The sequence below is a fragment of the Strix aluco genome, chromosome 4 (assembly GCF_031877795.1).
Source record: "Strix aluco isolate bStrAlu1 chromosome 4, bStrAlu1.hap1, whole genome shotgun sequence".
Classification (NCBI taxonomy): Eukaryota; Metazoa; Chordata; class Aves; order Strigiformes; family Strigidae; genus Strix; species Strix aluco.
Window position 1 is genome coordinate 41531372 of NC_133934.1, and position 26563 is coordinate 41557934.

Here is a 26563-nt window from a genome sequence, read left to right on the forward strand (position 1 = left end):
CCCCGCTCTCGATTTTATAAATCAACTTTAGTTCCGAAAAACGGGGCTCGCTTTCGCAAAGAACTGCCTGCAGTCTGCCGGGCCCTCGGGTCTTACCTAGGGCATGTCTGCTCTCTCCTCTCCCCGGCCACCGCACCACCTTCTGCACGCACATCACTGCCAGCCCTTCTGTTGAACGTGCGTGTGTGTGTATGTGTGTATATATATATACATATATACCTGGACGGAGATCAAAATAATGGTTTAGGGGATACCTAATAAAAGGAAGCATTGTCTCTTCCTAGAGGGAAGAAAAAATGAAAAGCAGGAAAACAAAGCTTTGACTTAGTAAAGAATGTTCTGCACAGTGATGTAAAATATTTATTTTTGTTGTCGCATTTACACCCAACGTTTTGGCCACGGCTCCGTTTCCCTGCAGGTTTGAGAAGGTGCATGACACTCAGTTCTCCATTTTCTGGCTTCTTCAGTTACTTTCCTGAAAAGAAGAGTAAAGACTTTTTTTTTTTTTTTTTTTTTTTTTTTACCGGCTAAAGCGAAGCAAATAAACATTTTGCGTATTCACGGATCGGTTGTATCATCTGTAAGAACAAATTACAGTACGGCCGCGCATTTCTAGTAAAGCCTCCTGCCTTCTGTTTATGTTATGCCATTTCTGTTTGTAATTATTTTTATTTTAATTTTATGTCAGTTTTAACAGAAGCCAGACCGTTTTCCCCTCCGTGTTTTGTACACAGTGCTCTCTTTCTCGATAAGATGTTCTTTCCTATCTTTTCGTTTTTTCTTTAAAAAATGTTTATAGTTCCCCACGAGCAATTCTCCAATATTCCTCTCTTGCATTTTAAGGACTTGTCCCTGTCTTGCTTTATTTGTTTGTGTGAAATTTAGTTTGAAAGGAGATCAGAGGGAGCAGGAGGGGTTTGTAATAAGAGAATGACCAAGTGACCTAAAGGCTGATTATATGTCATTAACTGGAGACTTGGTGTATCCAAATTACCAAAAAGACCTCACTCAGCCAGATCAATTACACCGAGATACGCATATAGGAGTTGCGGTACGGGCTGATGCTTCTAACAAGTGTGCAGCCGATATTTGCAGGAGTCAGTTGCTGAGTTTTAAGACGAGCCCGTGTGCTTCAGCCGGTCCCGGGCAAGCTGGAGCGGGGTGCGGTGCAGCAGGTACACGGCGCGGGGGGCACCAGCAGGACGACACCGACATTTTGGGGCGTGCAGTCAGGGCGAAATTGCAGTTAATTGTCACTGCTCCAGAGGGATTTTTTTTTTTTTTCCCAAGCCAAGCGAGGTTACCTTTGATCTACGAACGCTGCTTAAACCCCAGCCTTGTTAAATGGAGACTTTCCATGAAGAATGACAATAGAAATGTTGATTTTTGTTAGCCTAAACCCAAAACGATGCCAGCCTAACTCCTGCTTCCTCCAACGCCTGAACATCAAGACGCTGGAGGACAAAATACTTACTAATGAAGGCAATTACATTCGCGAGCTATTTCATCAGCGCCGAGCTCAAGAGCGGCACAAGATGCTCTTTCCCAGGAATGCAAACAATATTATGGGAAAAATACTCCTGCGTGTCTGTATACATACACGTGCGTGTTTATACATGTGTATGTATAGGATACATATATGACAAATCCAATAAATAGAGACACACTGTGCGTTCACTGCAGAATTTTATAAGGTCTTTATTATTGTTCTTCTGACAGAGAAGGGGTCTTGGTTGGAGTTCGTTGTGTTTTTCTTTTCTTTCTGGGATTCCTGTCTAGGGTCTAAATGAAACTCTGGACCCTCGGTCACAAATATAAGCAATCCTCGAATAATTGCTTACACATGCAGTGGTAAAACGCGTAGGGTCCGCGCTTACCGCCAATCACTGCCATTTACAAAATGGTCAGTGTCTTGTTTTTTTCTCGTCCCTACTCTTTTTTTTTTTTTTTTTTTTGTATAGACAACGGCTGCCAGATTATCATGCCTGAAATATGTGGGCGTTCATTACCGGTAATAGTAAGTAAACCAGGGTTCCTCCACCTCCAATGGCAGCAATTAATTCAGGCCTGCTGGGCCCGATTCTGCCCTCTGCCCTGGACGTTGCAATCCAGGTTGTGTGAGTGTAAGGGAGGGTGTAAGCAGGCCCATTAGGCACGAGTCCTTTTCATTAACCCGCACTGACAGGTTTGACCTTCAAATGATATTTCTCTGGTGCCTCTACAAAAATCCTTGTTCTTGCGGGTCTGTGTTCTTCCGCGAAGTCCTGAGCGATGGCCCAGGGATAGGATGCGTCGCATCCCTGGGACACGGGCTGCTTCGGCGTCCCCAGATCCATCCGAGAACGATACCCCTTTCTGATACGTTTGGTCCCGGGTCAATGACATCATGCACTCTATAAATTCAAACGCGTCTCGACTTTTCAAGTCGTGCACCGGGCGGTTGAGCGATGTGGTAGGCAGCCGTGCAGGAGGGGAAAGGAGAGGCACCCTGCAGCCCCTCACCGCGGCCGCGCACCCCAGGGGGGTTAGGAGCAGCCGTTGAGGGGACTGCCCGGCCAGGGCTGAGCCTAGGATACAAGGGGTGCCCTTGGGGTGCTTTTGTGGTCGGTTGGTTTGTTTGCGTTAATGGAAATTATAAAATAGAAGGGAGGACGCGGGCGCTACTGCACGAAGCAGGGACGCGTGGGGCTGGACTCGGCTCCCCCCGCTGCCCTGCCCCGGGCGGCTGCGTGACCCCCAAAATCTCCCCACCAGTGTCGGACGCTCCTCGAAACGAAGGTGCGGAAAAGGAGCAACCGACAGAGAGGCTCAGCGCTCGGGCACCGGTCAGGCGCTCTGGTGCCCCCGGCCTGCACGGAGCCGCCCGGTCCGGCGTGCCTGCAGCGCTCCCGGCCGGCCCGAGAGTCCCCGGCGGGGGCGGGTGTCCGACCACCCAGCCTCCGGCACCTCTCCTCCCTTCCCATACGGCTCCGACCGATTCGGAGAAACTAGCTTAATTCGCAGTTTAGACTAATTCACACAAGCCCGGGCTGGGGAGCGGAGCGGGGGTGGGAGCCCGGCTCTATTGTTTTGTTATCCCCAATCCCACCCTACCCTTGGCCCGGAGGAGAGAAGTGACCTGGCGATAAGCGGCCCGGCGGCGGCGGAGCGCCGGGGCAGGGCGGCGGGTGGCCCCGGCGGCGCGGCCGGGGCTGACCCCGCTCAACGGGCGCCCTGCCCGCCGCACCCCGCCGCCGCCCCGCTCCTCGGGCTCCGGCCTCCCGCTCCCCCGGCGCCGCGGGGCACCCACTGCGGGCCAGGACAGCCCCTTCCTCCAGCTCAGAGCCGCGGAGGGCTGTCGGACTGGAGAGGCAGCAACCTCGGGGCAAAAGCAACGGTGCAGCCCCACGCACACCCCTCCGACAAAATAAAATTTAAAAAGAAGAAAAAAAAAAGCGGGGATCGAGGGAGGAAAGGGAAAACCAGCCTCGGCACAGTCGCCACCAAAATTTCTTAATTACGGCGAGGTAGGAAAGTCCTGTCTGGCAGCAGAGCCCAGATAAATCTCGCCGCCTAACATACAACCATTTTGGCAGGGAAATAAGTGACATAAGACGAGAGCTTTTTTTTTTTTTTTTTTTTTTAAGCAAATGATTTGTGCACGAAAAAAAATCTAATCGAATCAATAAATGGAAGGCTGACACAACGGTGGTGCTTTTTAGCGGAGTCTAAGGCTAGTCTTGGGAAAGGTACTTTGGGCTGCAGCGGTTTCCAACGCGTTGATCAAACAGAAAAGGCTATAACCCCTGATCGGGCAGCCTGAGTAGTTAAAAGCCGAGGGAGGACACAAGAGCTGCATTTGCTCTAAAACTCGCTTTATAAAACGCAGAAACAACGGCTGGGGGATAGGAGGAAAAAATATATATAAGATCCTGCTGGGTGTTTTATCTAGAGACCCTCTTTCTCCAAAGCTAATTAAGCAATAATGATGCTAGCTTTGGAGACTGGTGTTCTGATCGATATCTCCTGTATCTTTTATTACTTTTTCTCTGCCTCATGTTTTCCGTTTCCTTCATCATTGGAGATGTTATCAAAGTGACCGTAGTGACTTGCCACAGAGACTGTCACAGTTGCAGTCCAGCCAGCAGTATATTGAAAAGCTCCTACACAAACAAGGAGAGCGCAAAGAAACACAGCCCTGTTTGCAAGCCAATATACCTCTCCGGCCTTGACAACGCCCGCTTCTTCTTCGCATCAAGGAAAATGTCGCAGCAAAACAGAACCGGCAAGCCGCCGCAGAAGCTGGGTGATTTCCAGGCTGCGCCCCGCAGACTCTGTATCCCGAGCGGCGGGGACACGGGGCTACGTCGGCACCCTGTGCCCACGGCCTTGCCTACATTGACATATCCCCACCGGAGAGACATTATTTCCTTAGGATAATACAATATATATACGTGTGTGCGTGTGCGAATATAGATACAGGCATCCATCAGTCATTTAAGTTACAAGCATGTGCGTGTACGCGTAAGATGTACGTGTATATACATCAGTTCTACATCTGGACTGGTTTTTCACTTTCGTACTCAGTTTACACCCAGACGCACACGCAGATGTGTATATACTTCTATCAACGCACGTCTGCGTTCCTGCTCTCCGTGCACGTCCCCTCGCCGGGTCCAGTTCCTCACTCCTCGGCCCGCCGACTCGCGGGGCCGGCGCTCAGCTTCGCCTTCGGTGTTTCCCCGCCGAGGGCAGCTCCCCGGTACCGCAGAGGGCTACTCCTTGGCGGGCGGCCTCGGCGGCGGAGGTTGCCACCTCCCCGCGGAGCTTTGCCCGCCGAGAGCCCGCAGAGCCGCCCGTGAAGCCCCCGGGCCCCGGCGAGCCCCCGTGTCCCGGCGGCACCTCCGAGAGCGAGCAGGGCGGCAGCCCTCCTCCGCGCCGGCACCGCTCGGGCTCAGATCGTCTCCTCTCCCCGGGCGTTGAGTTGGTTTCCCGCAGAGAAGCTTTTTCGCTCTCTTTCCCCCCCGGTGTTTCCCCCCAAGGCACCCCTAGCGCCTCTGCAGCGGGGCCGGAGAGCGCACTGAGCTGCTGCAGAAATTGGACTTGCGGTTCTTGCTGCCTCCTTTTGCAGGCTCCTCCATCTCTATCTTTCTCTTTCTTTAATTTATGACCTCTCAGCTCCTGTTGACACAGTTTTCCACACTGCCTATATTGTAGGATTGCATTGTAATATACGCCGAATCAGCCCAGCCGCCAGCCAGCACACATAAGCGTGGGTATTTGATATTTCGCAGCTATTTTGTAATGCTCGGCTCCATTTGAAGATGACAACAATTCGCCTCGTCTCCAAGTTAGCCATGAATTACAGCCTGAGACCCTTTTTCCTTTTGCAATGTCTTCAAGCTTACAAAAGCAAAACACCTAAATAGCTACGGGAGATTTCCTCCTGGCCTGGCCGTTAAACAAACATTTAACTATTCCCTTTCGATAACTAAACCCGCTTTCCGCAGATGCTGGTCTTTTTTTATTGCAGAAGCAGGAATGCGGCGAAATATTTATATATTTGTTAGTAAAAGCTAGAAAATAAGCTCTGAACATGCTGTAAAAAATATTCGGTTACTTACCGATCAGACCAGTTAAACAAGCATGAAACTGATTTCAGGAGCGTAAGTCATTCGGGTGAACACTGGTCGAGGTGCGTAGGCTCAGGCAGCAAGCTGGAAAAGAATCAGTGAGAGTCGGGTTTATTGTTAGTGGCTCAAAGCAGTTCTTTCTGAAGAAAATACCGTCCCTGGCCAAACCCTGAGCTCTCCGCCCGCTCGGTAAGGCAGCGGCCGCGAAGCCGGAGCCCGCCTTTGCTAGCTTGGATGGCCAGCCGGGTGACAGACAAGGCAGAGTAACTTCGTCTCCCTCCTCACGGGAACTAGCGATCTCTTTGTGTATATTAACCAGCAATAGAAGTATAAGCCGGCGCGTTGCAGGGGCATGCCTACCACAACCGGGCGATCGATTAAGTGCCCTCCGAAGCTGCTTTTATTTGTTCGTCTACTGGACCGGCACAAAGCACTTCGTAAAAGCAACCTCGGAGCGTATCAAGCTCTCACACAGATTTTTGCCAAGAAATCCCTTGGATCCATACTGTACCTGGCTTGAGATTATCCGATATTTAAGTTTTAATGAGTTTGTTGGGTTTCTGTTGTTGTATTCTTGTTGTTTTGATTTGTTTTGGGTTTTTTTTAATGCAGATTTTACAGTAAGGCATCTGCTAAACACTTGCATTAACCTCTGCCTCCATGATAATTTTTCCCCCCTTGTTTTAATTACATTATGGATGCGGAGGGGCAGCCAATCCTAAAAGAGGAGCTGGGCAATTAGCAGAGCGAACATCAAAAAGTTTTATTGCGGAGGGAGGCGGGCCCCGCCCCCGCCGCCAGCCATTGGCGGCCGTCTCTTCTGACGACATATATTAACCCGAGCGGCCCTAAACATGTAGCTGTACATGGAGATCGTGCCGGGGAGCCCTGCCAGTGTCCCGCGCCGCGCCGAGCCCTGCCGCCGCCGCGCTCGGCCGAGCGGCGCGGATGCCCCAGAGGAGCGCCGGGGCGCTGACCCCCACGGCGCGGCGGGCAGGGATGCCTGAGCCCTCCCGGCACTGACGGCCCCGCCGCCGCCGCCGCGCAGGGCAGAGGGGAGCGCCGCCCGCCCGCCCGCCCCGAGCCGGGGGCGCATGGAGGGGGGCCGCGTGTAAGTACCACCCGGCCGGGCCGCGGCGGACTTGGCGAGAGCGGAGGGAAGCAAGAGGCGAGGAAGATCCCCGGGCTGGGAAGCCAAGCCATTTTGTTTTGGTCGACTTCTCTCCATAGCTTTTTTTTTTTTTTTTCCTGTGCGCGCTTCCTCGAAGACCCGGCCCCGGGCGAGGAGGAGGAGGAGGAGGAGGAGGTGGAGGCACAACGCATGAGCGGCGGCGGCGGCGCCTGGGGAGGGGGGATTGCTCGGGCACCCACGGGGACTCGGCAGCAGTGCCCTATGGAGAAGCAGCGGGAAGCGGGGCAGTGCTGAGGGGTGGGCGGCGGGGAGCATCTCCCGCCGGTGCGGCGGGGGGTGGGGGGCGGGCGGGGAGGGGAAGCCTTTGTTTTGGGGCCCGGGGGGGCGGGGTGGGGTGCGCTAGAGAGCGGGGATGAGTCTAGTGGGCGGCTTCCCCCACCACCCGGTGGTGCACCATGAGGGCTACCCTTTCGCCGCCGCCGCCGCTGCCGCCGCCGCCGCCGCCACCCGCTGCGGCCACGAGGAGAACCCCTACTTCCACGGCTGGCTCATCAGCAGCCACCCGGAGATGTCCCCCCCCGACTACAGCATGGCTCTGTCCTACAGCCCCGAGTACGCCAACGGGGCGCCGGGCATGGACCACTCCCATTACGCGGGGGTGCCGCCCGGGAACGGCCCGCCCGGGCTCGGGGGGCCCCGGCCGGTGAAGCGCAGGGGCACGGCGAACCGCAAGGAGCGGCGCAGGACTCAGAGCATCAACAGCGCCTTCGCGGAGCTGCGGGAGTGCATCCCCAACGTGCCCGCCGACACCAAGCTCTCCAAGATCAAAACCCTCCGCCTGGCCACCAGCTACATCGCCTACCTCATGGACCTGCTGGCGAAGGACGACCAGAACGGGGAGGCGGAGGCCTTCAAGGCAGAGATCAAGAAGACAGACGTGAAGGAGGAAAAGAGGAAGAAAGAGCTGGTCAGTGCTCCGGGACGGGGCGGGACGGGGAGGGGGGGCGGCGGAGACGAGGCTGCCCGGCCGCCCGCCGGCGCCCCATCCCCGCGCACCCGGCGCTCGGCTGGGCCGGGTTGCCGCCGGGCGATGTCCATGGGGGACACCTCGGTCCCGCCCGCCCCTGGCCATACCTGCGGGCCGAGAGCGGGGCCGGGCACGGCCCCGGTCCCGTGCGGCCCGCGGCCCTCGCAGAGCGCCCGGATCCGGCCCGGCGGCTGCGAACGGGCGGCGGGGGGAGGAAAGACGCCACAGGAGGGTCCCCCGGGGGGCCCGTTCCCGGGCTGGGGCTTGTCCCAGATCCCACACCGTAAACCCTCCGGAGACAAGCCTCCGCTCTCTTAAATAAAAGATCGGAGGCGCGATTACCTGCTAAGCCCAGCCCGGCTTTAAACCCTCGGCAAGTAACAGGCTCGCAGCGCGGGGCTTTCCTGGCCCTGCGCTCCGCGCTTGAACATTTTTTGGCTCTTAACGGGAAGAGTCCGGCTGTAACGAGGCAGCGCAAACCCAATTTCGTGTAGGCCCTACGGCACGCTCGGGCGACATTCTCGCAGATTTCGGTGGCCGCAGGCCCCATCTTTTGCCACGGCACGTGCCCGTGCCTAGCTCCCGCCCGGAGCCGGGGAGGGGACGGTCGAGCGCGGGCCCTGCCGCCGTCCCCGTCGCCCCGTGGACGGCTAGCGCCGCTCGGCCTCCAGCCCGCTCCCCGTGCCCCCGGCCCCGGGGTCCCGCCGCGGTGGCGGCGCGGAGCGGGGCTCGGCCTCCGCCGGAGACCGCAGGCGGCCGCGCACAGCGCGGGGCCGCTCCCATGGGCGGCGGAACCCCGCGGAGGCCACCCCGCGTCGTCCCCCACCTCGTCCCCCGCGGCCCGGCAGGCCTCGGCGGGACCCCATGTCTCCTTGTAGTCTTCCCTCTCGGGGCAGGGCAGAGGCGACCTAGAAAGGGGAGGAATATCTCTAACCTTTTTTTCTCCTCTCCCCCTTCTGTTTCTCTCTCTCCCCCCTCGCATCCTGTCTCCCCAGAACGAAATCTTGAAAAGCACAGTTAGCAGCAACGATAAGAAAACCAAAGGGAGGACTGGCTGGCCGCAGCATGTCTGGGCTTTGGAGCTCAAGCAGTGAGCACGGCAGGACTGGAGGAGCCGTCCTCTTAGTCTCGGTAGTGAGCTCTCCTCTGCGGACTCTTTGTATTCGGAATCGTCCAGTTTATTTATGTGCAATTTCTCCCCCAACCCCCCCAAAATGTGGATATTTGAAGGAGAGGGAAAAAGCATTCCATATATGAAGAGGAAACTCCAGCGTGGTAAGGGGTGATGTCTCTAATAGTTTCGTGAATGTTATTTGCTCTGTATAAAACACACGGGGAAAACAGAACCATAGAAAAGGAAAAAGAAAAAAAAAATCCCTCCCTGGCATTAGTGTGTATGTGAAGTGTATCTTTAATACTTGGCCTTTTGGATATAAATATTCATGGGATTATAAAGTTATATTTCAACAGAAGCAGTTGCACCAATATTTCGGTTGACTCGGTATTTAGTGTTGTAATTTTGTTGTGGTCGTTCAGTATTTGAAGATGTTTTCAACAGTTATTGGTTATGTGCACTTCCGTCCGTAAGGGAAAAAGTGGAATCTAATTAATATTGAAGGTGTAAACGTTGTAAGTACTCAATAAACCACTGTGTGTGTTTTTTACAAAACCAAAAAAAAAAAAAAAAGAAAAAGGAAAAAAAGAAAACCCAGATCTTTTTATGTTTTATACCTCAAAATGTTTTGAATAACAGCGTTGTTTATGGCTTTTTTTCATAATATTTAAAATATTCGGAAGTAAACTAAATTATAAAGATGGCTCCTAAGTTTATTTTTAAACAAGTGACTGAGTGAAAGGAGGGGTAGAGGGAGGGATCTCTCCAGCCCCGTGAGTGTTGAACAGAAACCGGCAGCTCAGCAGAATAGCAATTCCTTGTGGTGGTGTTCTCCATGCAGGAGACCTACTGCTAACGGGAAAAGGACAAGGCTGCAAACCCCGGGCGGAGCAGGGATCGCGGAGGTGCGCGGTTTTCTTGCCGCCGGAGCCCGGGCGGCGGCGGTGCCAGGCGCTGGCGGGAGCCGACCCCGGAGCGGGGCCGGGCGGCGGCGGCTTCCCCGGAGGAGTGCCGGGGGCAGGCGAGGGAGGCCGGAGGGCTTTGCTCGCAGTGATTATGTAGCAGGTAATTTTACGTCAAGGAAGAAATTGCGAACAAGGCAAGGGATTTGCCCGGGGGGGGGGGGGGGGGGGGGGGGGGCAGGGGGGAAATATGTAAGATTTACAATGAGCTACGGTGAACTTAATATTAACTTTGTGGTTCCCAAAACTCTCCAGGGTTGCACGTTTCCAGTCCGCCACAGCGAGCGTTAGTTTTTTTTTAACCTTTTTTTCTGACTGCAAACCGCAGCAGCCCGTGCTCTGGCTGTTTTTCGTACGTTCATCTGCTTCTCCAGTATGATCTCTCTTCCCTTACATCTGCGCAGTTACTTCTCGCCCCGTCCGCCGACGCCTTTACAAGGGTCCCGGTGCCAGGCCGGTGGCTTTTCTGCTCCCCGGTGCCCGGGCGAGCGACAGGCATCCAGCACTGGGAAACGCGTGGCATCCCTCTGTACCTTAGGCAGGCCAAGAAAAAAATTAAAGCTTTTAACTTACAGAAGCTGCTCTAGGTATTTTTGGCAATGCCTTTGGTTAAGTGCAAGGTTCTCCACCTTTTCCCGTAATGAAATTCGGGTTCGTATTTTGAACCCTTACTGAAATCATCTCGACTTAAACCAAGCTGGCTCTCTCTCCAGGTCCAGGGCTGCATACCTGTCTGCCTTTCCCTGTCGCCGCGCCTAAGGAAGTGGCTCCCGAGGAGACCCGACACTAAGCGTAGGTAGATGTGCAATTGCCCATAAAAAGATAAGGGAGCCCTTGCGCCGTTTCGCCGCCCCTGCTGACAGTGGGGAGGTTGCGGGGTTACAACAACCAGACAAAAGTGATGTGCCCTCCCTCCCGTCGGGTCAGGCAGCCCGGCTCGGCGCTCCGGCGTGGGTCTGTGTTTACAGACACTTGCCTTTGTTTATAACACTTGGAGAGAAGAATCCCCCCCCTTGTTTGTTTTTCCTTGCCTGTTAGTTGCCCAGCTGATAAACTGGAGCATCTCGCACTCCCTCCCTTGTCCAAGCCGCTTCTTCTTTTTTTTTTTTTTGTGCAGAAAAAAAAAAAAAAAAAAGTGGGGTCGAGGGGTGGCTGCGAGGACTGCAGGGCGGCACGTCCCGGGCAATCTCCCTGCAGACGCTGTGCCTTCCCCTGACCGAGTCGCCGGGCTGCGCTCCCCCAGGGGATGCGCGGTGGGGCCGGGAGGCGGCGGACGGCTCCGCACCCCGGCCCCGCCGCCTGGAGAATCGCCTCTCCGATACTTCCCCATCAATAATTTTCCGGGTTTGAAACGTTAATTTCTCAGAATCGGGAGCTGCTCTGGATCCGCTAAGGAGGATCTCTTCTAATTGCTCGCTAATGAGGATGTTGTCATTTTCTCAGGAGCAGTCATTCCCGCAGCTAAATCGCAAGAGCCCTAGACAGGCCGGAGCCGACAAAAATGTAGGTTTTGACGTTAAAAGCTAAATGGGGAAGCAGAAGGTAAATTGATGGTAGATGGGGATGTCAGTGCCCTGGCCCCAGCTCTCCGCTAGCCGAGGCCTGATAACAGCGGAGCACCCTGCCCGCACCCTGCCCGCACCCGGGGGCATCGCCGCCCCGGCGGCCTGTCCGGTAATTCCTCGGGGCCAAAGCGTTTTTGGGAGCTTTCTCAGCGGTGAAAGGCACGTAGGAGGAGGGATGGCCGCCTGTCCCCCTTTGCAACATTTCTCTTGGCTGTGGGGATGGGGGAGGAAGAAAGAGAGGAGGGCAGTAGGGCCGGTGGAATGCAGCCGGGTCCTTGAAGCCATGTCCCCAATTTACTCGTATTTTAGCCAGTCGCCTCGTTTCGCGGCTGGGGGAGTGAGACTCTCTGCTCTGACTCAAGAGAAAATAACATTTTAATTTTTTTTTCTTCCCCTTGAAGAAGAGAAACAGCAACAAAACTCCCCCGGGCGGCGTCCCGCCTCCCCTGCCCTCCCGGGAAGCGTCCCCTCGGCTCCCCGGGCTGGGGGCCCGACTGCACGCCCCAAAGACGGCGGCCGCTCCCCCGCAGGGAGGCAAGGACCTCCCCGGTAGCGGCGTGTCCCCCGGGAGCCCGGAGGGCGCCCGGCTGAGGCAGATAGCAGCGCGGATTCTAGGGGTCGTCGGGGTTTTGGGGGAGCGGGGTGACAGCGAGCGGCCAGCCCGGTGCCCTGCCGCCAGCAGCGAGCCCAGGCAGCCGCTGGCGGTACTGGGTTTGGGGGGGGGCTCCCTGCAACGTTCGGGACCACCAGCCCTGTGCCTGGTTTCGGGGTTGTTTTACATGCCCTCGTTGCTATCGGACGTGCGTGGCATGCCTGCATTCCTACAGGCAAGGAAGATAAACTGTGGGGAAGGCTTTTTTTCTTCGTTTGGATTTGTGTTGTGGGGTTTTTTTCACCTCCTTGTTCCCAGGAGCTCTCCTCTGCGTCAAAAGATTATTGCAATAATTAGTGCTAATTTGCTATCGTTGTCAAAGAGGTGCAATGGGGCCTCTCCGGCCAAGCCGCAGACACCCCTAGAACAAGCGCCGAGACATCCGTGGGCAACTGTAAGGATATAAACACGGCCAGGGGATGCCATGGAGACAACGTGAGCTTGAAAGGTGGGCGGGGAGGGGGGGAGAAAGTTAATAATAAAACCTCTAAGCAAAATACCCTCCTTTTGCTCTTGGAAACCTAACCTTAATCCTCCTTTTTCACACGTACTCGCCCAGCGACTCACAAATACACCCAGAAGAAACCTTCAAGTAGCGATGGGAAGGAAACGAATTCCGCACGCCTGCAGACATAATCCCCTCTGCTGTAACGAGGGGCTTATCAGTGTTTTATATATTTTTAATTTGGGATTTATTTTTTTTTGCGGGCCATGAAATATGCGCCTTTGCAAACGAGCTCCGATCTTTTCTATTTCTAATTGGCCAATTACTGTTCAGCTGTTTCAGCTCGTCCCGTACAATGGAGATTAAAGCAGAGCTGTTATCTGAATTATATATTCACATAAATTCTAGCAAAGCCTGGCGATGCGCGGGGCCAGAGCCTCTCTGGGAATCCCTGTGCCCCCCTCTCCCCCTTTCAAATAAGCGTGGTGTGTGTCTCCCTCTTCCCCAGCTCTCCCCCCCCCCCATTTTCCTCTAGAAATGTCGTTGCTTTGATGATCCGATTGTAGAGCATTGATTACAAATTTATTCTCAGACACTATATAAGTCTTTATATCTGCTATTAGAGACATCTGGGAATGATTAGAGCCCTGCCTCCCCCGGCTCTGCTCCCTCTATCTTGCAGCGAGGAGCTAGAGACATGTTGACGTCAGATCAGACGGCTAGGAGCCATCCTGCTCTCCACTTGGGTGTAATCACGGCGGCGCTTTCCAAGCCCCAGCCCCGGCCGCGGCCGCCAGCTGGGATGTGGGTGCAGCGGGACCAACGCTCCCGCCCCGGGGCTCCTCGGCACAGCTCGGTTTTGAGGCTCCGGCTCTTCTGGCGTTTGCCGCCGAGGTTGTTTGTTTATTTGTCTGTTCGGGACTTTGTGAAAGCAAGAGCGGTGCATTCCGCGGGCGGTGCTATCCTCCCCACCCCCCCCCCCCGCCCCTCTCCCGCCCAGCGCTTGCTTTATCTCAGCCCCATTTCTCCCGGCGCATTCGCTCACAGTACTGGCTTCCAAAATAAATATCGAGCCAGGCAGATTTCCACCTTATGTCTTGGCAGGGAGAAATTAGCCAAGCAAAGTGCAACGCTTACGTGCGGGCAATCGCAGACGCGCTGACACCCCGCTATCCAAAGTGGTAGTCAGGTTTACAACCAACCGGAGAGACCCCGCTATCCAAAGTGGTAGTCAGGTTTACAACCAACCGGAGAGCTGGAGCCTGCTGTAAAACAAGGCGATTCCCTACCCAAACGGCAGTGCTGCTGCCGAGGAGATGGCTTTGCACCTGCTATTAAATCCTAATGAATCGCCTCTAATTGAGAGCTGGGGCTGGCTGACGGTAACGCTGTACAGCCAGCATGGTAGCCCTAACCCAGTGGGACCCGAGATCACGTTTGCCACGCTTATTTTCACAAGCTTTCTACTTTATGATTTCGTCCGTTTCGTACCACTCTTTTTTTTTTTTTTTTTAATCTCCCCAAGGGGTAAAAAATAATAATTGAATAAATACAACTTGAGCCTCCGCCGGCTGTTCGCAAAGTCTTGGACGTCTGACACTTGTCCAGCTGTACGTTATAATCAGTGCTACTGCCAGGAAGGGGGGGGGGGGGGGGGGGATGAGAAAGCAGTTGGTCTTTTCTCCAGAGGAAAGAGATAATGTTAGATTATTTGTCTGAAGGATTAAATTCGCGGGGTAAAATACGCTAGCCAAAAGGAAAAAAAAAAAAAAAAAGGAAGCCCCGCGTGACCCTAAAAATAAATAAAAAAGATACGCTTCCATTTCTTTGTTCCAGCAGAATAAAATAAAATAAACCCCCTAAGATACCGCAGTGCTCCGCTGTGTTTATCTGTAATCTCGAAAGGAAAAGGAACGTTTCCTTTCTGAATCAGTGCAAACGGTCTGCTGTGAGCTCGGCTTCCCACCACAGCCACCAACCCCAGGGCTCGGGCACAGGGAGGAAAAAACCAAAAAAACAAACAAAAAAAACCCAACCAAAAACAAACAAAAAAAGTGAAGGAAAAAATAAAGGAAAAGTAAAGGAAAAAAAATACCCGTGAAACAAACCCGAACCGAAAATCCCCCAGCAAATCCCACCGCTGGGCTCTACGGGAGAGCTCTGACTGGCGACGGCTGTTCTGCAGGGCTGAGACTGCCGCCCCGGCACTTCTCTCCGGGAGCCCCCGGCCCCGCGGCTGCAGCCGCCTCCCCGCCGGAGGAGGCCGCCGGGCCCCGGGAGGAGCGGCCCGACCCCCGCGGCCCGCCCGGGGAAGGCGGCGGCAGCCCCGCAGCTCTGGGGGTACGGCCGCAGCCGGGAGCGAGGTTTGGGGAACGGCGTCAGTGTATCAGCGAAACAATGGAGATCGGCGCGCCCGCCCCTCGGAGCCGGTTGTTTGCTAACCGTGAAGGCTGCTCAAAGCAGGACCCTGCGTTGCCCAAAGTACTCGGGAGAAAAATGTAAAATTATATTTTAATGTATAGCATGTACGGTGTTTTTCCCGGCCACGTATAGTGAACAAACATGTGGGGATAATAGAGAGGACGAGTCTCCTATAGGGGTCCCTATTTGCATGCCATATGTGGCTATAGGCTGAAACAGCTGTGTATAATGAACTTTTTAAAAAGCTAAATACGCGTGCAAACCCGTAGCAGTTTTCTAAAACTGGCCTAAAAGACAATGAAATGTCCTGCCAGAAAATACAGGAGGGGGAAGAGATTAAAAATAATAATAATACTACTAATACTATTAGCTTCCTCCCCCCGCAAGCTTCAAGCCTCCGCAGGTCCGCTGGGCGCCTTGCCCGAAGGAGGACCCCGGCGGCTGGGGGGGTGCGGGGGGCCGGGCAGCGGCGCGGGGGGGGCCGGGGCGGGCGGCAGGGCCGAGCCCGGGCGCACAGCCCGTCCTTGACTGCCTCTCTCCCAAATCTGGTTTTCATAGAGCCGCGCAGTAATTACCTAAAGCCGTAACTGTCTCCGAAATTATTCATTAAAGTCATTCTCGGGAATCTCGCGGCGCTAGCGCTTACATTTATGGCCTTTGCGCCATCCGAGCATGACATCGCCTCTCGCCCCGCTTCCTCGGCGGCCGTGTGTTTAACATTGCGGAGGGGAGGGGGGGGGGGGTGGATTGCGCTCTCTTGCCTTCCCCTCGGTGTGTTTGTTTGCCGGGGATTCAGGTTGCTATCCCCCTTTTGGCGAAGGAGCGCGATGCAATCCGGCAGACACCTTGGGAGCGAGGAGGGTATTTTGGGGAGTTGCAGTGTTGTGCGGAAGATCATGTCTGTGCCCTGTGGTGCTGTCAGCGGTGACAGATCCCAGATGCAGCCGCTACTGTATGGCAGATTGAGTTTCTCAGCAGAAAACTCTCTCCCTCCCTCCCAAACGTCTTCAAAAACCTTCTCCAGATACTGCGGGTCACTTCGGCTCAAACGGGGAGAGAAAGGGGGGGGAAAAAAGGCTTTCCCTCTCCCCCTCCCTCTCTTTTCCTCCCGCCGGATCTCTCGGGGGTGCGGGGGGGGCCATGACGGGGCCCTTCCCCACCCGGGAGGGTCCAGGCCTCCCCTCTCGCCCCCGGCAGCTGCAAGCACGCCGCCGAGCACGGGGAGCCTCGTCCAGGTAAGCGGGGGGCTGCGGCGAGCGGGGCCGAGGCTGGGGTGGTCCCCGGAGCCCGTCCCCCCTCCCTCGGTCGGGTCTCACTGCCCGCGGGGGGGGGCGGGGGGGTGACGGGACTGCCCGGAGTTGGGCGGCGAGGGGAGTCCCCTGCCCCACACCAGACGCGGGGGGGGCCCTGGGGCCGAGGTGGGACCCCCCCACCCTGCCCTGCCGGCGGGGCAGGGGGCAGCAGCCGAGAGCCAGGTCTGCCCAAAGTCCCCGGCCCGGCGGGGCTCGGGCTCCCGGGGGCAGGTAACGGAGCGGGAGTGAATTCGGGGCTTTGAAGGAAGATCGGGAACGGGAGGGAGAGCGGATGGAGGAGGGGAAGGGGCAGCCGGCCGGCGCTGGGCACAGACCCCGCCGGGAGCGGGGAGGGTGGGCCGGCTGCGGACCCGGGGACGCCGTTTCCATCACCGGCACCGGCAGCCGCCGCCCCGGGAAGCGGCGGAGGTCGGGAACCCCCCCGCCTTCCGCCGCCGCCCCCCCCCCCCCCCCCCGCCCCAGCCCGGCTTTTCCTCATCCGTGCAAGTAAACTGCAAGAAGCAGGGTGTTTAACGCAGCCCCTCTTTGAGACATACCACATGTATCAACCTTCCCGCCCTTCCCCCAGTACCCCTGGAAAATATTCTCGTCCCCCGACTGCCGAAATCAGAAGTGTCCCCCCTCCCCTTCTCCCCCCTCCGCGCAAGTGGGTGATGCTTAAGGGCTTGTTGCGTGTTGTGGTACCCTCTCCTCCCCTCCTCAGAGGACGAATGCACATGTAATGTGTCTGGCACCAGCGAGGTCTCCCGCCAGCGGCTAAGCCCCCCAACCCCCCCACGGCCGCGGGGGAGGCCTGCACTCCCGACGGGAGAGTTGGCGTGACAGCCCTGGGTCGGGGTGACCCCCGTGCGCAGCGTCCGGACCTCATCCCCTGTCACTTTCCTCTGGATGGAAACAACCTGATTTTGCTCATGCCTTTTGGAAAAGGTTCCTACTAACCCCGCTCACGGTCTTTCCTTCCCCAGATGAATTGAAAGGCTTTAATTCAACCGCTCGCCCAGCCCCCTCCCTCCCTCGCTCTCTTTTCCCCTCTCTCTTTTTTTTTTTTTTTTTTTAAAAAAAAAGCTCTTGCCTTTAGCAGAAGTATAATTGTGACCCTGCCTGATCCACAGAGCCTCCTGTTGGGAGCAGTTAGCTGTGGTTGCATTAGGCCAAAGGACCTCCCAAGTGGCGGTGGCCTGGGTGTCATAGGAAGGGACTCTGCACATTGTCCATTCTTTCTCATCAAAGTCCCAGGCACCGTGGAGCCAACAGTTTGCTGGGGCAGGAAAATAGTAAACAAGCCTCCCCCCTCCCTTCCCAATCCAGCAGCCCCGCGATCTTCCTGGGACGCAGAAAAGGGAACAAAGTTTTTCATAACTTCAGCTCTACGGTGTGATTTACATTTCCGGCTGCTCTGTCAGAGGGGCAGTAATTTACAGCCTGATAAAAAACACTTTTACAACACCAGAACATGTTCAAGTGGTGTCTTACTATGCGAAAAGATTTTAAAAGAGGACACACGCAAGAAAAAAAAAGTTTGGTTCTCTGCTTTTTTCCACCATGGCTTTCTGAAGAGACAAATGGATTGAAACTGTAGTGTAGACAAAAGGAAAAAAAAAAAAAAAAAAAAAAAGTAGGCTCAGGCTGAAGAAAACGGGGATGAAATCAATCCTGGGCTTTTGTTTATATGGTGTATATTATACGTCCACGTTTCTCCTATTTCTCTAGGGCTTTCGCTTAATGGATACTTCTATTTTCGTGCTCTCGGGCCAAATCCTGCCTGTCTTGCCCCAGGGAATGCTTTCATTTGGGCATGGATCTATTGTGTTTAAACAATTTCTTTTCTTCAATAACTCATTTCTTCTCCGGAGTCTAAAATCGAGTAGGTCTGGTAGCGTTTATGAAAGGGGAAGCATCTTTTATTCAGTAATAGCGTTATCCCTTCTTGAGGAGCATCCAGTTTGTTCCAGCCAGGCTCCTCCACCGGGGTAGGGCAGGACGGCTGGCTCTGGAATCTAATGTACAACATCCCTATCTTGGTAGGGACGGTAAAGTTTAGTAAATTACAAATACGTGAATTTGGCAAACAGTTAAGGATTAAAATGATCAAACGATTTTTGTTTTTTTTTAAAAAAAGCAATGAATAAACCACATGTAGCAGTTGCCGCTTTCATGACTTTGGTAATTATTTACACCTGAATCATAGTTTACTCCAGTCACGGTTTCAAAAGTAAACCTTTAAAGAATTTAATTATTTCCAGTTTTCGGCAATAGAGATCAAGATCAAAAAAAAAAAAAAAAAAAAAAGAAGTGTAGGTTAGTGAGCAAATGCTGTCTCCTGAGCCCTCATAAAAGACTTTACGTGCATTTCCATCGCGAAGATGCAAGCAGCCCCTCCGCGTCCCCCCACCCCGCCCCGACACACATGGGCGCGCACCGTCATCTGGGCGCGCATTTACGGCCTAATGAGAGGGTGCTGAGGGATCTCACATGGGACGGTCCGCTGCATATATATGTACATATATATCTCTCTCTATATATATATCTACATAGACGCCTGTGTGTGTGTTCAGTCGAGGCACAACATTGAAGCCTATGTGGATGGACTCCCTGGCTCCTTCCTTTGGCTCTGTAATAGCTCTGTTATTTTTACTAAACGATCAGGATGGCTCTACGTGACCCCTCGTCATTTAAAACCATTTTCTATCATTGCACGTGTGCCGGGGGGGACGGGGGGGGGACGGGGTGGGGGGGGACGGGAGGCGGGGAGGAATCGACAAGTCATTGAGAATAACCGGGAAAGCCTGTGATGTATATAGCACGTTTTATCTTTATTTAGGTAACACGTCGCTCGCAGGATGGCCTGGGTTTCCATGCTCGGTAGGGGCATGAAGCACATCCATCCTCCGGGAGGGGCAGGCAGACTCGGGGAGCTCCTGCGGCTGGAGGGAGGGAAGGCAGGACAGGGGCAAGGCAACCTCTCGTTCCTCTTTTGCCATTTTCTGCGTGTGAATTCGGCACTTTCTGTAGAGGTGAAGTTAAAAAAAAAAAAAAAAAAAGAAAAAGCAAAAGAGCGGTTGGCCGCTGCCGGAGCTCCGCGGCCGCGCTGGCCTGGGCGTGTGCGGAGGTCGCGGGGCAGCCCCGCGGAGGCTGGGACTCCCCCGTGCCCGCCGGAGCCCCCGTTGCCGCGGGCACTGCAGCGAGCCTCAGGCTGCGAGCACTTTCAGTATTTCATTGTTCCCTCTCCTTAAATCCACGCCCAGCCGCTCGTCGGGGCTACCTTGACATCCTTCCCGCAGCCGCGCAGCATCCTCGTGTGCGCTGTGTCCCGGGGCTGGGCTGGGATGTAAAGGGCTCTGAAACAGGCAGTTCGCCTTTAGGAAACTGGCTCGGGCTTGATTTCGGGGGTGGGGGGGTGTCTCCGTGAAGGGGGGGGGGGGGCTGGAAGAGAGGAGAGACAAGCCATGGTTTGGTTTGGAGCGCAGCCTCCCGCAGGTGGGGGGCTGCCCCCTCCCTGAGCACCGCAGCCGGGCTGTGGGTGCCGGCCTGCGCCCTGGCGGGAGCTCCGCGGGCGCTCCGCGCATTCCCCGGCGGGGGGAGGCGGTGACCGGGGAGTCCGGATCCGCTCGCCCTGGAGCCCCTTCCCCCTGCCCAGGCGGTGCCTGGCGCAGCGGGCGTCTGCACCGGCCGGGCGGGGGGTGCCAAAGGAAAGGGAAAAATATCCTCAGACACATTTTTAAAACTTTCTGGAGCTTCCCTAAAACAGCAAATAACCTAAAATCACTAAATACGTGAGGGTTTTACATGCCCCCCCTCTCCATGACCCAGAGTAACACGCCGCTGGTGCGTTAGGCGCTAGCTATAGGAATATTTGGACATATGCATGTATGTGGGGGGGGGCAATGGATAAAAGAGCTTTGCATCGCCTTGGGTTAAGGGCTCAGTCCTCAGGGTTTTTTGGTCGCTGGCTCCCAGTCTGTAAAACATCTGTTAGAAATGATGTTCGCTGCCGGACAGCGAGCTCGGAGGTTTTTTATTATTTTTTTTTTTTTACCCCTTGGCTGAGGGAAGGGAATGTCACGCTGTGTACAGGGAGGCGAGGAAGCACATAAACTAACTGTAACTCATTTTCTAGAGGTAAATCACCTCAAGCATGTGCTTAGTCATACTTTTTTATTTTTGATGGCCGATCATGGTAATAGATGCCAATACTATTATATTTATTATGTCATTTGCAATGCCATTACTCGCGCGTCTTTTTTTTTTTTTTTTTTTTTTTTAAAAACAAAGGTATTTTTGACCCGTCCAGCCCTAAGAAGACATACACTAACCTAAGATTAAAAGAGTACAGCTTATTAAAGACGGGCAGCTATAGTTCCCACTGCAGCGTCTCATTAAAAGCGACAAGAAAACAGAGATTGAAACATGATAAGGTCATATAATACGTTCTGACTGAGTCTAAGCTGTACAAGCATAGAAGGTGTTTAAAACTTTAACATTTCTCTGTTATTTCTTTTGCACACATATGGTTTAAAATAGACAAAGCGGTCATTTTATTTAATTGTGCATATATAGAGATATATACCTTTATAACTCCCCCCGAAGAGAGCTCTGACACCTGTTGTAAGCTCCAAAACAGGAGATCACACTGCAAATAATTTCTGCATTTAAAGAAAAAAAATAATTATAAACACTCTTCTCAGACAAGATAGGTACAGGAAAACTTTACTAAGTAAACGTCCTAGGAAAATATCCTCGAGGCTGAATTAATGTTCGGTTGGGACGAAAACCGTGTCGGATTCGCCCCGTGTTTCCCAAGGCGGACACCTCCAAGGAGACCTCTGGCAAACTTTCCGCAATTTTATTTAATTCTGTTGAGACTAGTGTGCTGAATTTGCTCGGGCTTATTATTACTTGCCGAGTAGCGGGACGCAGAGCGTGCTGAAATTAAAAGGGCTTGCAGGGAGAGTCAGGAAAAAATATGATTTTCTCCTTCTCCGAAGCAAAGACTGAGGGCTCTTTCCCGGGGTTATCTGCATGCAGCCCGCGGAGTATCTGCCCGCACTCCGCGCCCGTGCAGCTGGTGCCCGGTGCCCGCGGAGCCTCCGCACATCTCCAGAGCGCAGGGAGGGCGCCCCCCCCCCCGCCACCGGCCGGCAGCGCATAATGGAGGGGGGCCGAAGTCGCCGTAATTGTTTTCCCTGCAGATGTTGAGATGTTGTCCTGGTACTTAAAGGACTAAATCCCAACTTCCAGCTGGGGTACGTTGTATCCTATCAATTCATAACAAGAAGGCATTCTGGAAAGACTCGTAAGGATATTTATTTTAAAATGTGTGCTGAAAAGATATATGCCGGGGGGAGGCGGGACAGGGTTGGGCGTCTCGAGTTCTGTTTCTACGCCAAAATGGCACAGTTTGAGTTGTGAACAAATGGTTTCCAGAGAATAGTTCTTTTCTCTTTCTTTTCCCTGCAAAAAGTTTGTTTGAAGTTCCCGGAGTTTTAAATGTTAAGTAATATTAATACCAAAAAGAATTCTGCGGGGCTTCTTGTTTTAATTTTGAAGGGCTGGCATGAGTGGTTCTTTTTTTCTCTCTCCCTCTTTTTCTTTCTTTCTCTCTTTCTCCCCTTCTCTATTCCCCCTCTCTTCTTTCTTTCTTTCTTTCTTTCTTTCTTTCTTTCTTTCTTTCTTTCTTTCTTTCTTTCTTTCTTTCTTCCTTCCTTCCTTCCTTCCTTCCTTCCTTTCTTCCTTTCTTCCTTTCTTCCTTTCTTCCTTTCTTCCTTCCTTTTTCCCTTTCTCCCTTTCCCCCTTTCTCTCTCTTTCTTTCTCTCTTTCTGTCTCCCTCTCCCCCTCTTCCTCTCTTTCTCGCTACGTTTCTATTTCTCTCTTTCTCTCGTTCTCTCTTCCACCCCCTCTTTTTCTCTTTCTCTCTGTCCCTTTCTTGTTTTTGGAATCTCTTTCTTTCAAATGGACTGTGTTCGGGGCATTGTTGCGCGTAATATAAATAAATAACCCAATAAATAAAGCAGGCTCCTGTTATGACAAGTTCCAAGGCAGAGCAACATTTTACGAGTTTAAAAAGCCTTTGAGGAAAAAGGAAAAAAAAGAAGAAGAAAAAAAAAGGTTTAATAACAGAAACGCTGTCAGTCGCGGAGGTGTGGGTCAGCGGCCGCGCAGGGCGCGCCTCTCCCCCAGCCCCACCACGGCGGAGCTGCCGGTGCCCCGGGCACCCCGGGGGACGGGGCGGGCGCGGCACCCGGGAAAGAGGGTTTGCGGGATCAGCCCGCAGGGTTTATCACCGGCAAACCCTCTGCAGAGCCGGCAGCACCGGGAACGGGCAGCTCGGCAGGACGCTGCGGTTCCCTTCCCGCCGCTTATTTTTTCTTTCATCGCTGCCAGCGTGTTAAAACTATTGCGAAAACAGCGAGGGATCGCGTCAGCTTTCTGTGAAGGCTGGACACTTCCTGGCCACCTTCAACCGGGAGTGATCCCGGCTCCGGGGGATGCGCCCGGGGCTCTTGCCCGCCTGCCCCGTCGCTGCTGCCAGGGCGGGCAGCGGCGGGGGCCTGGGGCCGGTGTTTCCCGGGAGCCCTCGATACCCGGCGCCAGCATCGTGTGGCCGGCGTGCAAACAACGCCATCCCGCTGTCTCCGGGCGGACTTTTCTCCAGAAATCGGGGGGGGGGGGGAGGGCGGGGGGGGGAAGGTGTTGGTAGGGGAATTGTCGACAGTCAAAGTCTGCAGATCCTGGGAGGGATTTAACTCCGGCCGCGGAGGAGCGGGGCGGGGGGGGGCGGGAGGCGATCCCTAGCCGGGAGCGGAGGGCGCTGCCCCCCGCGGGGAGGGCCGTGGGGGGCCCTGCCGCCCCGCCGGGGAGCCGCGCTGGCAGCGGTCCCCCACCCGGCCGGCGGGAGCCCCCCGCTCCCCTAATCGCTTGCATGTGCCTGCGCCCCGAGCAGCCCCGCTCCGAGCCGTGGCAAATACCGTAACAACTCGTGTGTCGTAAATTATGGAGACCCCACCCTGTCAGGGAGATGCCGGGGAGGCGTCCGGTTTGTCTGCAGCTCTGGAAGGCACGGGAGGAACCGGGCTTGCTGCTTTCCTGATTTCGCTTTCCCCTGTCTCCCCCTCAGCCGCCTCCTCCACTGACGGCGATATCGCAATGACTCACTGACACGTTTCGGTGGAAGGGAGACTTTTTTTCTTCCTCCCCCCCCCCGCCCACCGCTTTTTTTTTCGTTTTGTTTTTAAGTTGTTAACTCCCGTTAATGATCGAAATGTTACTCTGTGCGTTTTGTTTCGTTCTGGCTGCCATTGGTTGGCCTGGGTTTAATCAGAGGGAAAAAATGCTCGCCACAAATGTAGCTATTGTTTCACTGGAGAGACGGGGACCGGAGGAGGAAAGCAGAGAGGACGGGAGTCCGTGGGTGACAGTGACGGTGGGACCAGCCATCCCTCTCCCGGAGCCCTGGTCCTCCGCTCAGCCCTTCCCAAAAACAGAGCTCCTCTTTCCCCAACCTGCGGGCAGCGGTATGCAGGGGAGCCGGGGGCATGTTATCTCAGGAACATAATGCTAATAAATGTGCTCATATGTTGGACATTCCACTTGCCTGTTTTATAGGGTTTCGCTGGTGGTGCTTAATGGGCTGGGTCACCGGGACTGATGCTAGAGAGGTTATTAGGATTAAGTAACCTAATGAATCGTATGGCCATTAGCGGGCTTTGAAAGAAGGTAGTTTTCCCTGTAACCTGGTCTTCTGCCTCTTAACACGGGCAATTATTTTTAACTGTCCCTCAATCACAGGTCGGAGGGGGGGCTTTTTCGTCTTATTTGTTTAAAACCTCTCTCTGATGCTCAGAAATGGATTTATTCACAGGAGGAGCCCGTCTTTTTATCTCGGGGTTCCTCGGAACCGCTGAGCGAGCCAGACACCGTGGCCGGTCCCACCCTGCCCGGCTGTTGAGAGCGCAGCGCCTGGTCCCGCCGCTGGCCACGGTCACCGCTCGGTGCGCGCTCCAGGGGTACTCGAGAAGGATTTGTACTTATTTTTCCCGGAGGAGGGTTTTTCTCTTTGCGCCTTTTGCCCAAGCCAGGTAAGCGATGCGATGCTCGGTTCCCTTTCCAGGGGCTCGCCCCGCACGGCTCCCGCGCCCCCGGGAAGCCTTGGATCCTTCTTCCTGGCGGCGGCTCCACCGCCCTGTTCTCCGGTACCGCCACCGGGCCCGGGGGCGGCGCTGGGCGGGCGGGGAGCCCGGGCCGGGGCGGGCCGGCGGCACCGGAGCCTGTGGCTTTGCCCGCTCTCCCCGGGGCAGCCGGGCTCTTGGGAGCGCAGGTTGACAGGAGAGAGCTCTTGCGCCATCCACCGTCTCCTCTGGTGGGGAGAAATCAACCTAATCAAACCTATTTTTAAATTTTTTTTTTTTGGGGGGGGGAGGCACTGGTGTTTAAGATTACGCCGCGGACGATTTTTTTTTTTTTTTCCGAAACCTCGTTGTTTGTCCCCCCAGGGGAAGGGAGAGTCTGAACGTAGCCACAAGTTACGGAGTCGTAATAGTCACTCGAGGAGGCCGAGCCAGCGGTGTGAATCTCTGTTAGAATTAGAACAAGTGTTAACGGCTGATTAAATTTGATCAGATCTGAAATATTTGTCCCGTCTCTATTTTCCGGGCCGTTTACACTTGAAGAAAATCCAACCCCCAAATTGATGTACTGGAGACTAAAAAAAAAAAAAAATAAACAACCAACCGGCAAGAGGGGAGAAGAGGAGAAGAGACCGCAGGCTTTTTGGTCGGGCCCGTCTGGGAGGTCGGCTGCCGCGGCGAGGCCGGGAGGGGGGTCCCCGGAAGGGCGCAGGGGTGTGGGGGCCGCGGCGGCTGGAGGCAGAGCAAGGCCCAGCCTCCGCTCCCGGAGCAAAAGAAGTCGGGAAGCCCCGTCCCGGCGAGGCCGGGGCCCCTTCGGCAGAGCTGTCACCGAGCGGCATCTCCCGCGCCCGGCGACATGGTGCTGGCGGGGTGACAAGGGGCAGGCGGGCTGGTGGCAAAATGCGACGCCGTGTTTTCCAGCTATAAAAAAAGCTCACGGTCAAACAACGAGAGGCACCGCACCTGCCGGGCTGCCTGACCCACGGCTGCCGGGAAGGGGCTGCTCCTTCGGGGGCCCGGCGGCGGGAGCAGCGCAAGGTGTCCGCCTGCAGAGAGGAGGAAAGCTCCAGCCCGCCTGACTTGGAAAGAATCCACTTTCCCACAGCTTTTTCAATCCCCAATACTTTTCACACCCTGTTAGGAGTTAATACCGCCGAAACCGCTAAACGCTTCCATGCTCAAGGTACGCCCCGCCGGGGCTGCGCCTGCCGGCCCCCAGCGCCCGGGGGGAGGCCGGGCCGCGGCGCGGGGAGCGCCGCCAGCCCCGCGGAAAGGGCTCCTTTCCCGGCTGGAAATTCCTCGGATGCTTCGCGCTTAGGCTAGCACATCGGGCCTGCTTTCTTTGCGAGGGCTTCGGAGGGCAGGGGAGGGGAAGGATTCCCGGGATACCTTTTCGGGAAGAGCTGGGGGATACTGCCAGAGCCGCTCCAGCTCCCTGGGTAATGTTTCAGATGCCAGTTCCTCGGCGTGGAGAGCCGGCTCGGGGTCAGCTATGCGGTCCGGGCTCTGCAGCCAGCACCTCCGGAAGGGAGGCAGGAAAAGCTCCCGGGGAAGAGGGGGATCAAAAGCAGGCTAGATTTTGCCTGTAGCCGGCGGATATTCCCCCCCCCCCCCCCCCCCCCCCCCCCCCGGGAGTGGGGGATGTTTTCCGCGTCCGTGATTGAGCATCGCACCTTTTGGTGGCCGCAGCCGGCACAGCTCCGCCCCAGCCGGGGTCCCCGCGGCGGGCCGGGGCGAGCAGCCGCTCCACGAGGCCGGGAGCTGACCTCGCCTTTGCTGTGTCCCCAGCCTCACCACTCACCCCGCAAGGCCAAGGGCAGGGAGAGGACCGCTCTTTCCCTCAGCTCGCTGGGACGGTGCGATAACCGAACCAACGCCGCAGGAAAGAGCCGATCGGTGGAGCGTCCTTTTTTTCCCACTGAAGTAATCGCTGGGAAACTCCGGGTCACATTTCTTGCCACTCCTTTCCAAACCTGCAAACACCATTCCACAGGAAAACCGACCGACTGGGGTGTCCCCACCTCGCAGCAAGAGCACTCGTCTCCTAGAAGCACAAAATTCATCTAGAAGGCTTGATCCTGCAATGTGTGACGGCCAGGCCAGCTGCGCCCAGACTTTGAGGCAGTGGGGCTTGTAGGCTGGCATTCAGAGCCTGAAGGGTTCGGCGTGTTTGGCCCCCAAAACCAAGGGACTTGTC

General features: G+C 55.1%; 1 protein-coding gene and 1 long non-coding RNA gene across 4 annotated transcripts; one reads left to right on the plus strand and one right to left on the minus strand.

The window, feature by feature from the left end:
* Nucleotides 1-335: 335 nt before the first annotated feature.
* On the minus strand, nucleotides 336-6336 carry LOC141922265 (uncharacterized). The gene is made up of 3 exons (XR_012622927.1): nucleotides 6124-6336; nucleotides 5604-5696; nucleotides 336-475 (listed from the first exon to the last, which is right to left on the minus strand). It is a non-coding gene; the product is annotated as an uncharacterized LOC141922265 (long non-coding RNA).
* Nucleotides 6337-7124: 788 nt separating this feature from the next.
* Nucleotides 7125-24867, plus strand: HAND2 (heart and neural crest derivatives expressed 2). 3 transcript variants are annotated; one of them, XM_074822804.1, is made up of 5 exons: nucleotides 7125-7711; nucleotides 8767-9950; nucleotides 10561-10643; nucleotides 24102-24318; nucleotides 24733-24867. In XM_074822804.1, the coding sequence occupies exons 1-2, from the start codon at nucleotides 7157-7159 to the stop codon at nucleotides 8863-8865; spliced, it is 654 nt and encodes a 217-aa protein (XP_074678905.1). In that variant the 5' UTR covers nucleotides 7125-7156; the 3' UTR covers nucleotides 8866-9950; nucleotides 10561-10643; nucleotides 24102-24318; nucleotides 24733-24867. The 3 variants fall into 3 exon arrangements, 2 of the variants coding, with proteins under 2 accessions (XP_074678905.1, XP_074678904.1); XM_074822803.1 differs by having other exon boundaries at nucleotides 10561-10639; XR_012623107.1 differs by lacking the exons at nucleotides 7125-7711; nucleotides 8767-9950; nucleotides 10561-10643 and adding an exon at nucleotides 15722-16165.
* The last annotated feature ends 1696 nt before the right edge of the window (nucleotides 24868-26563 follow it).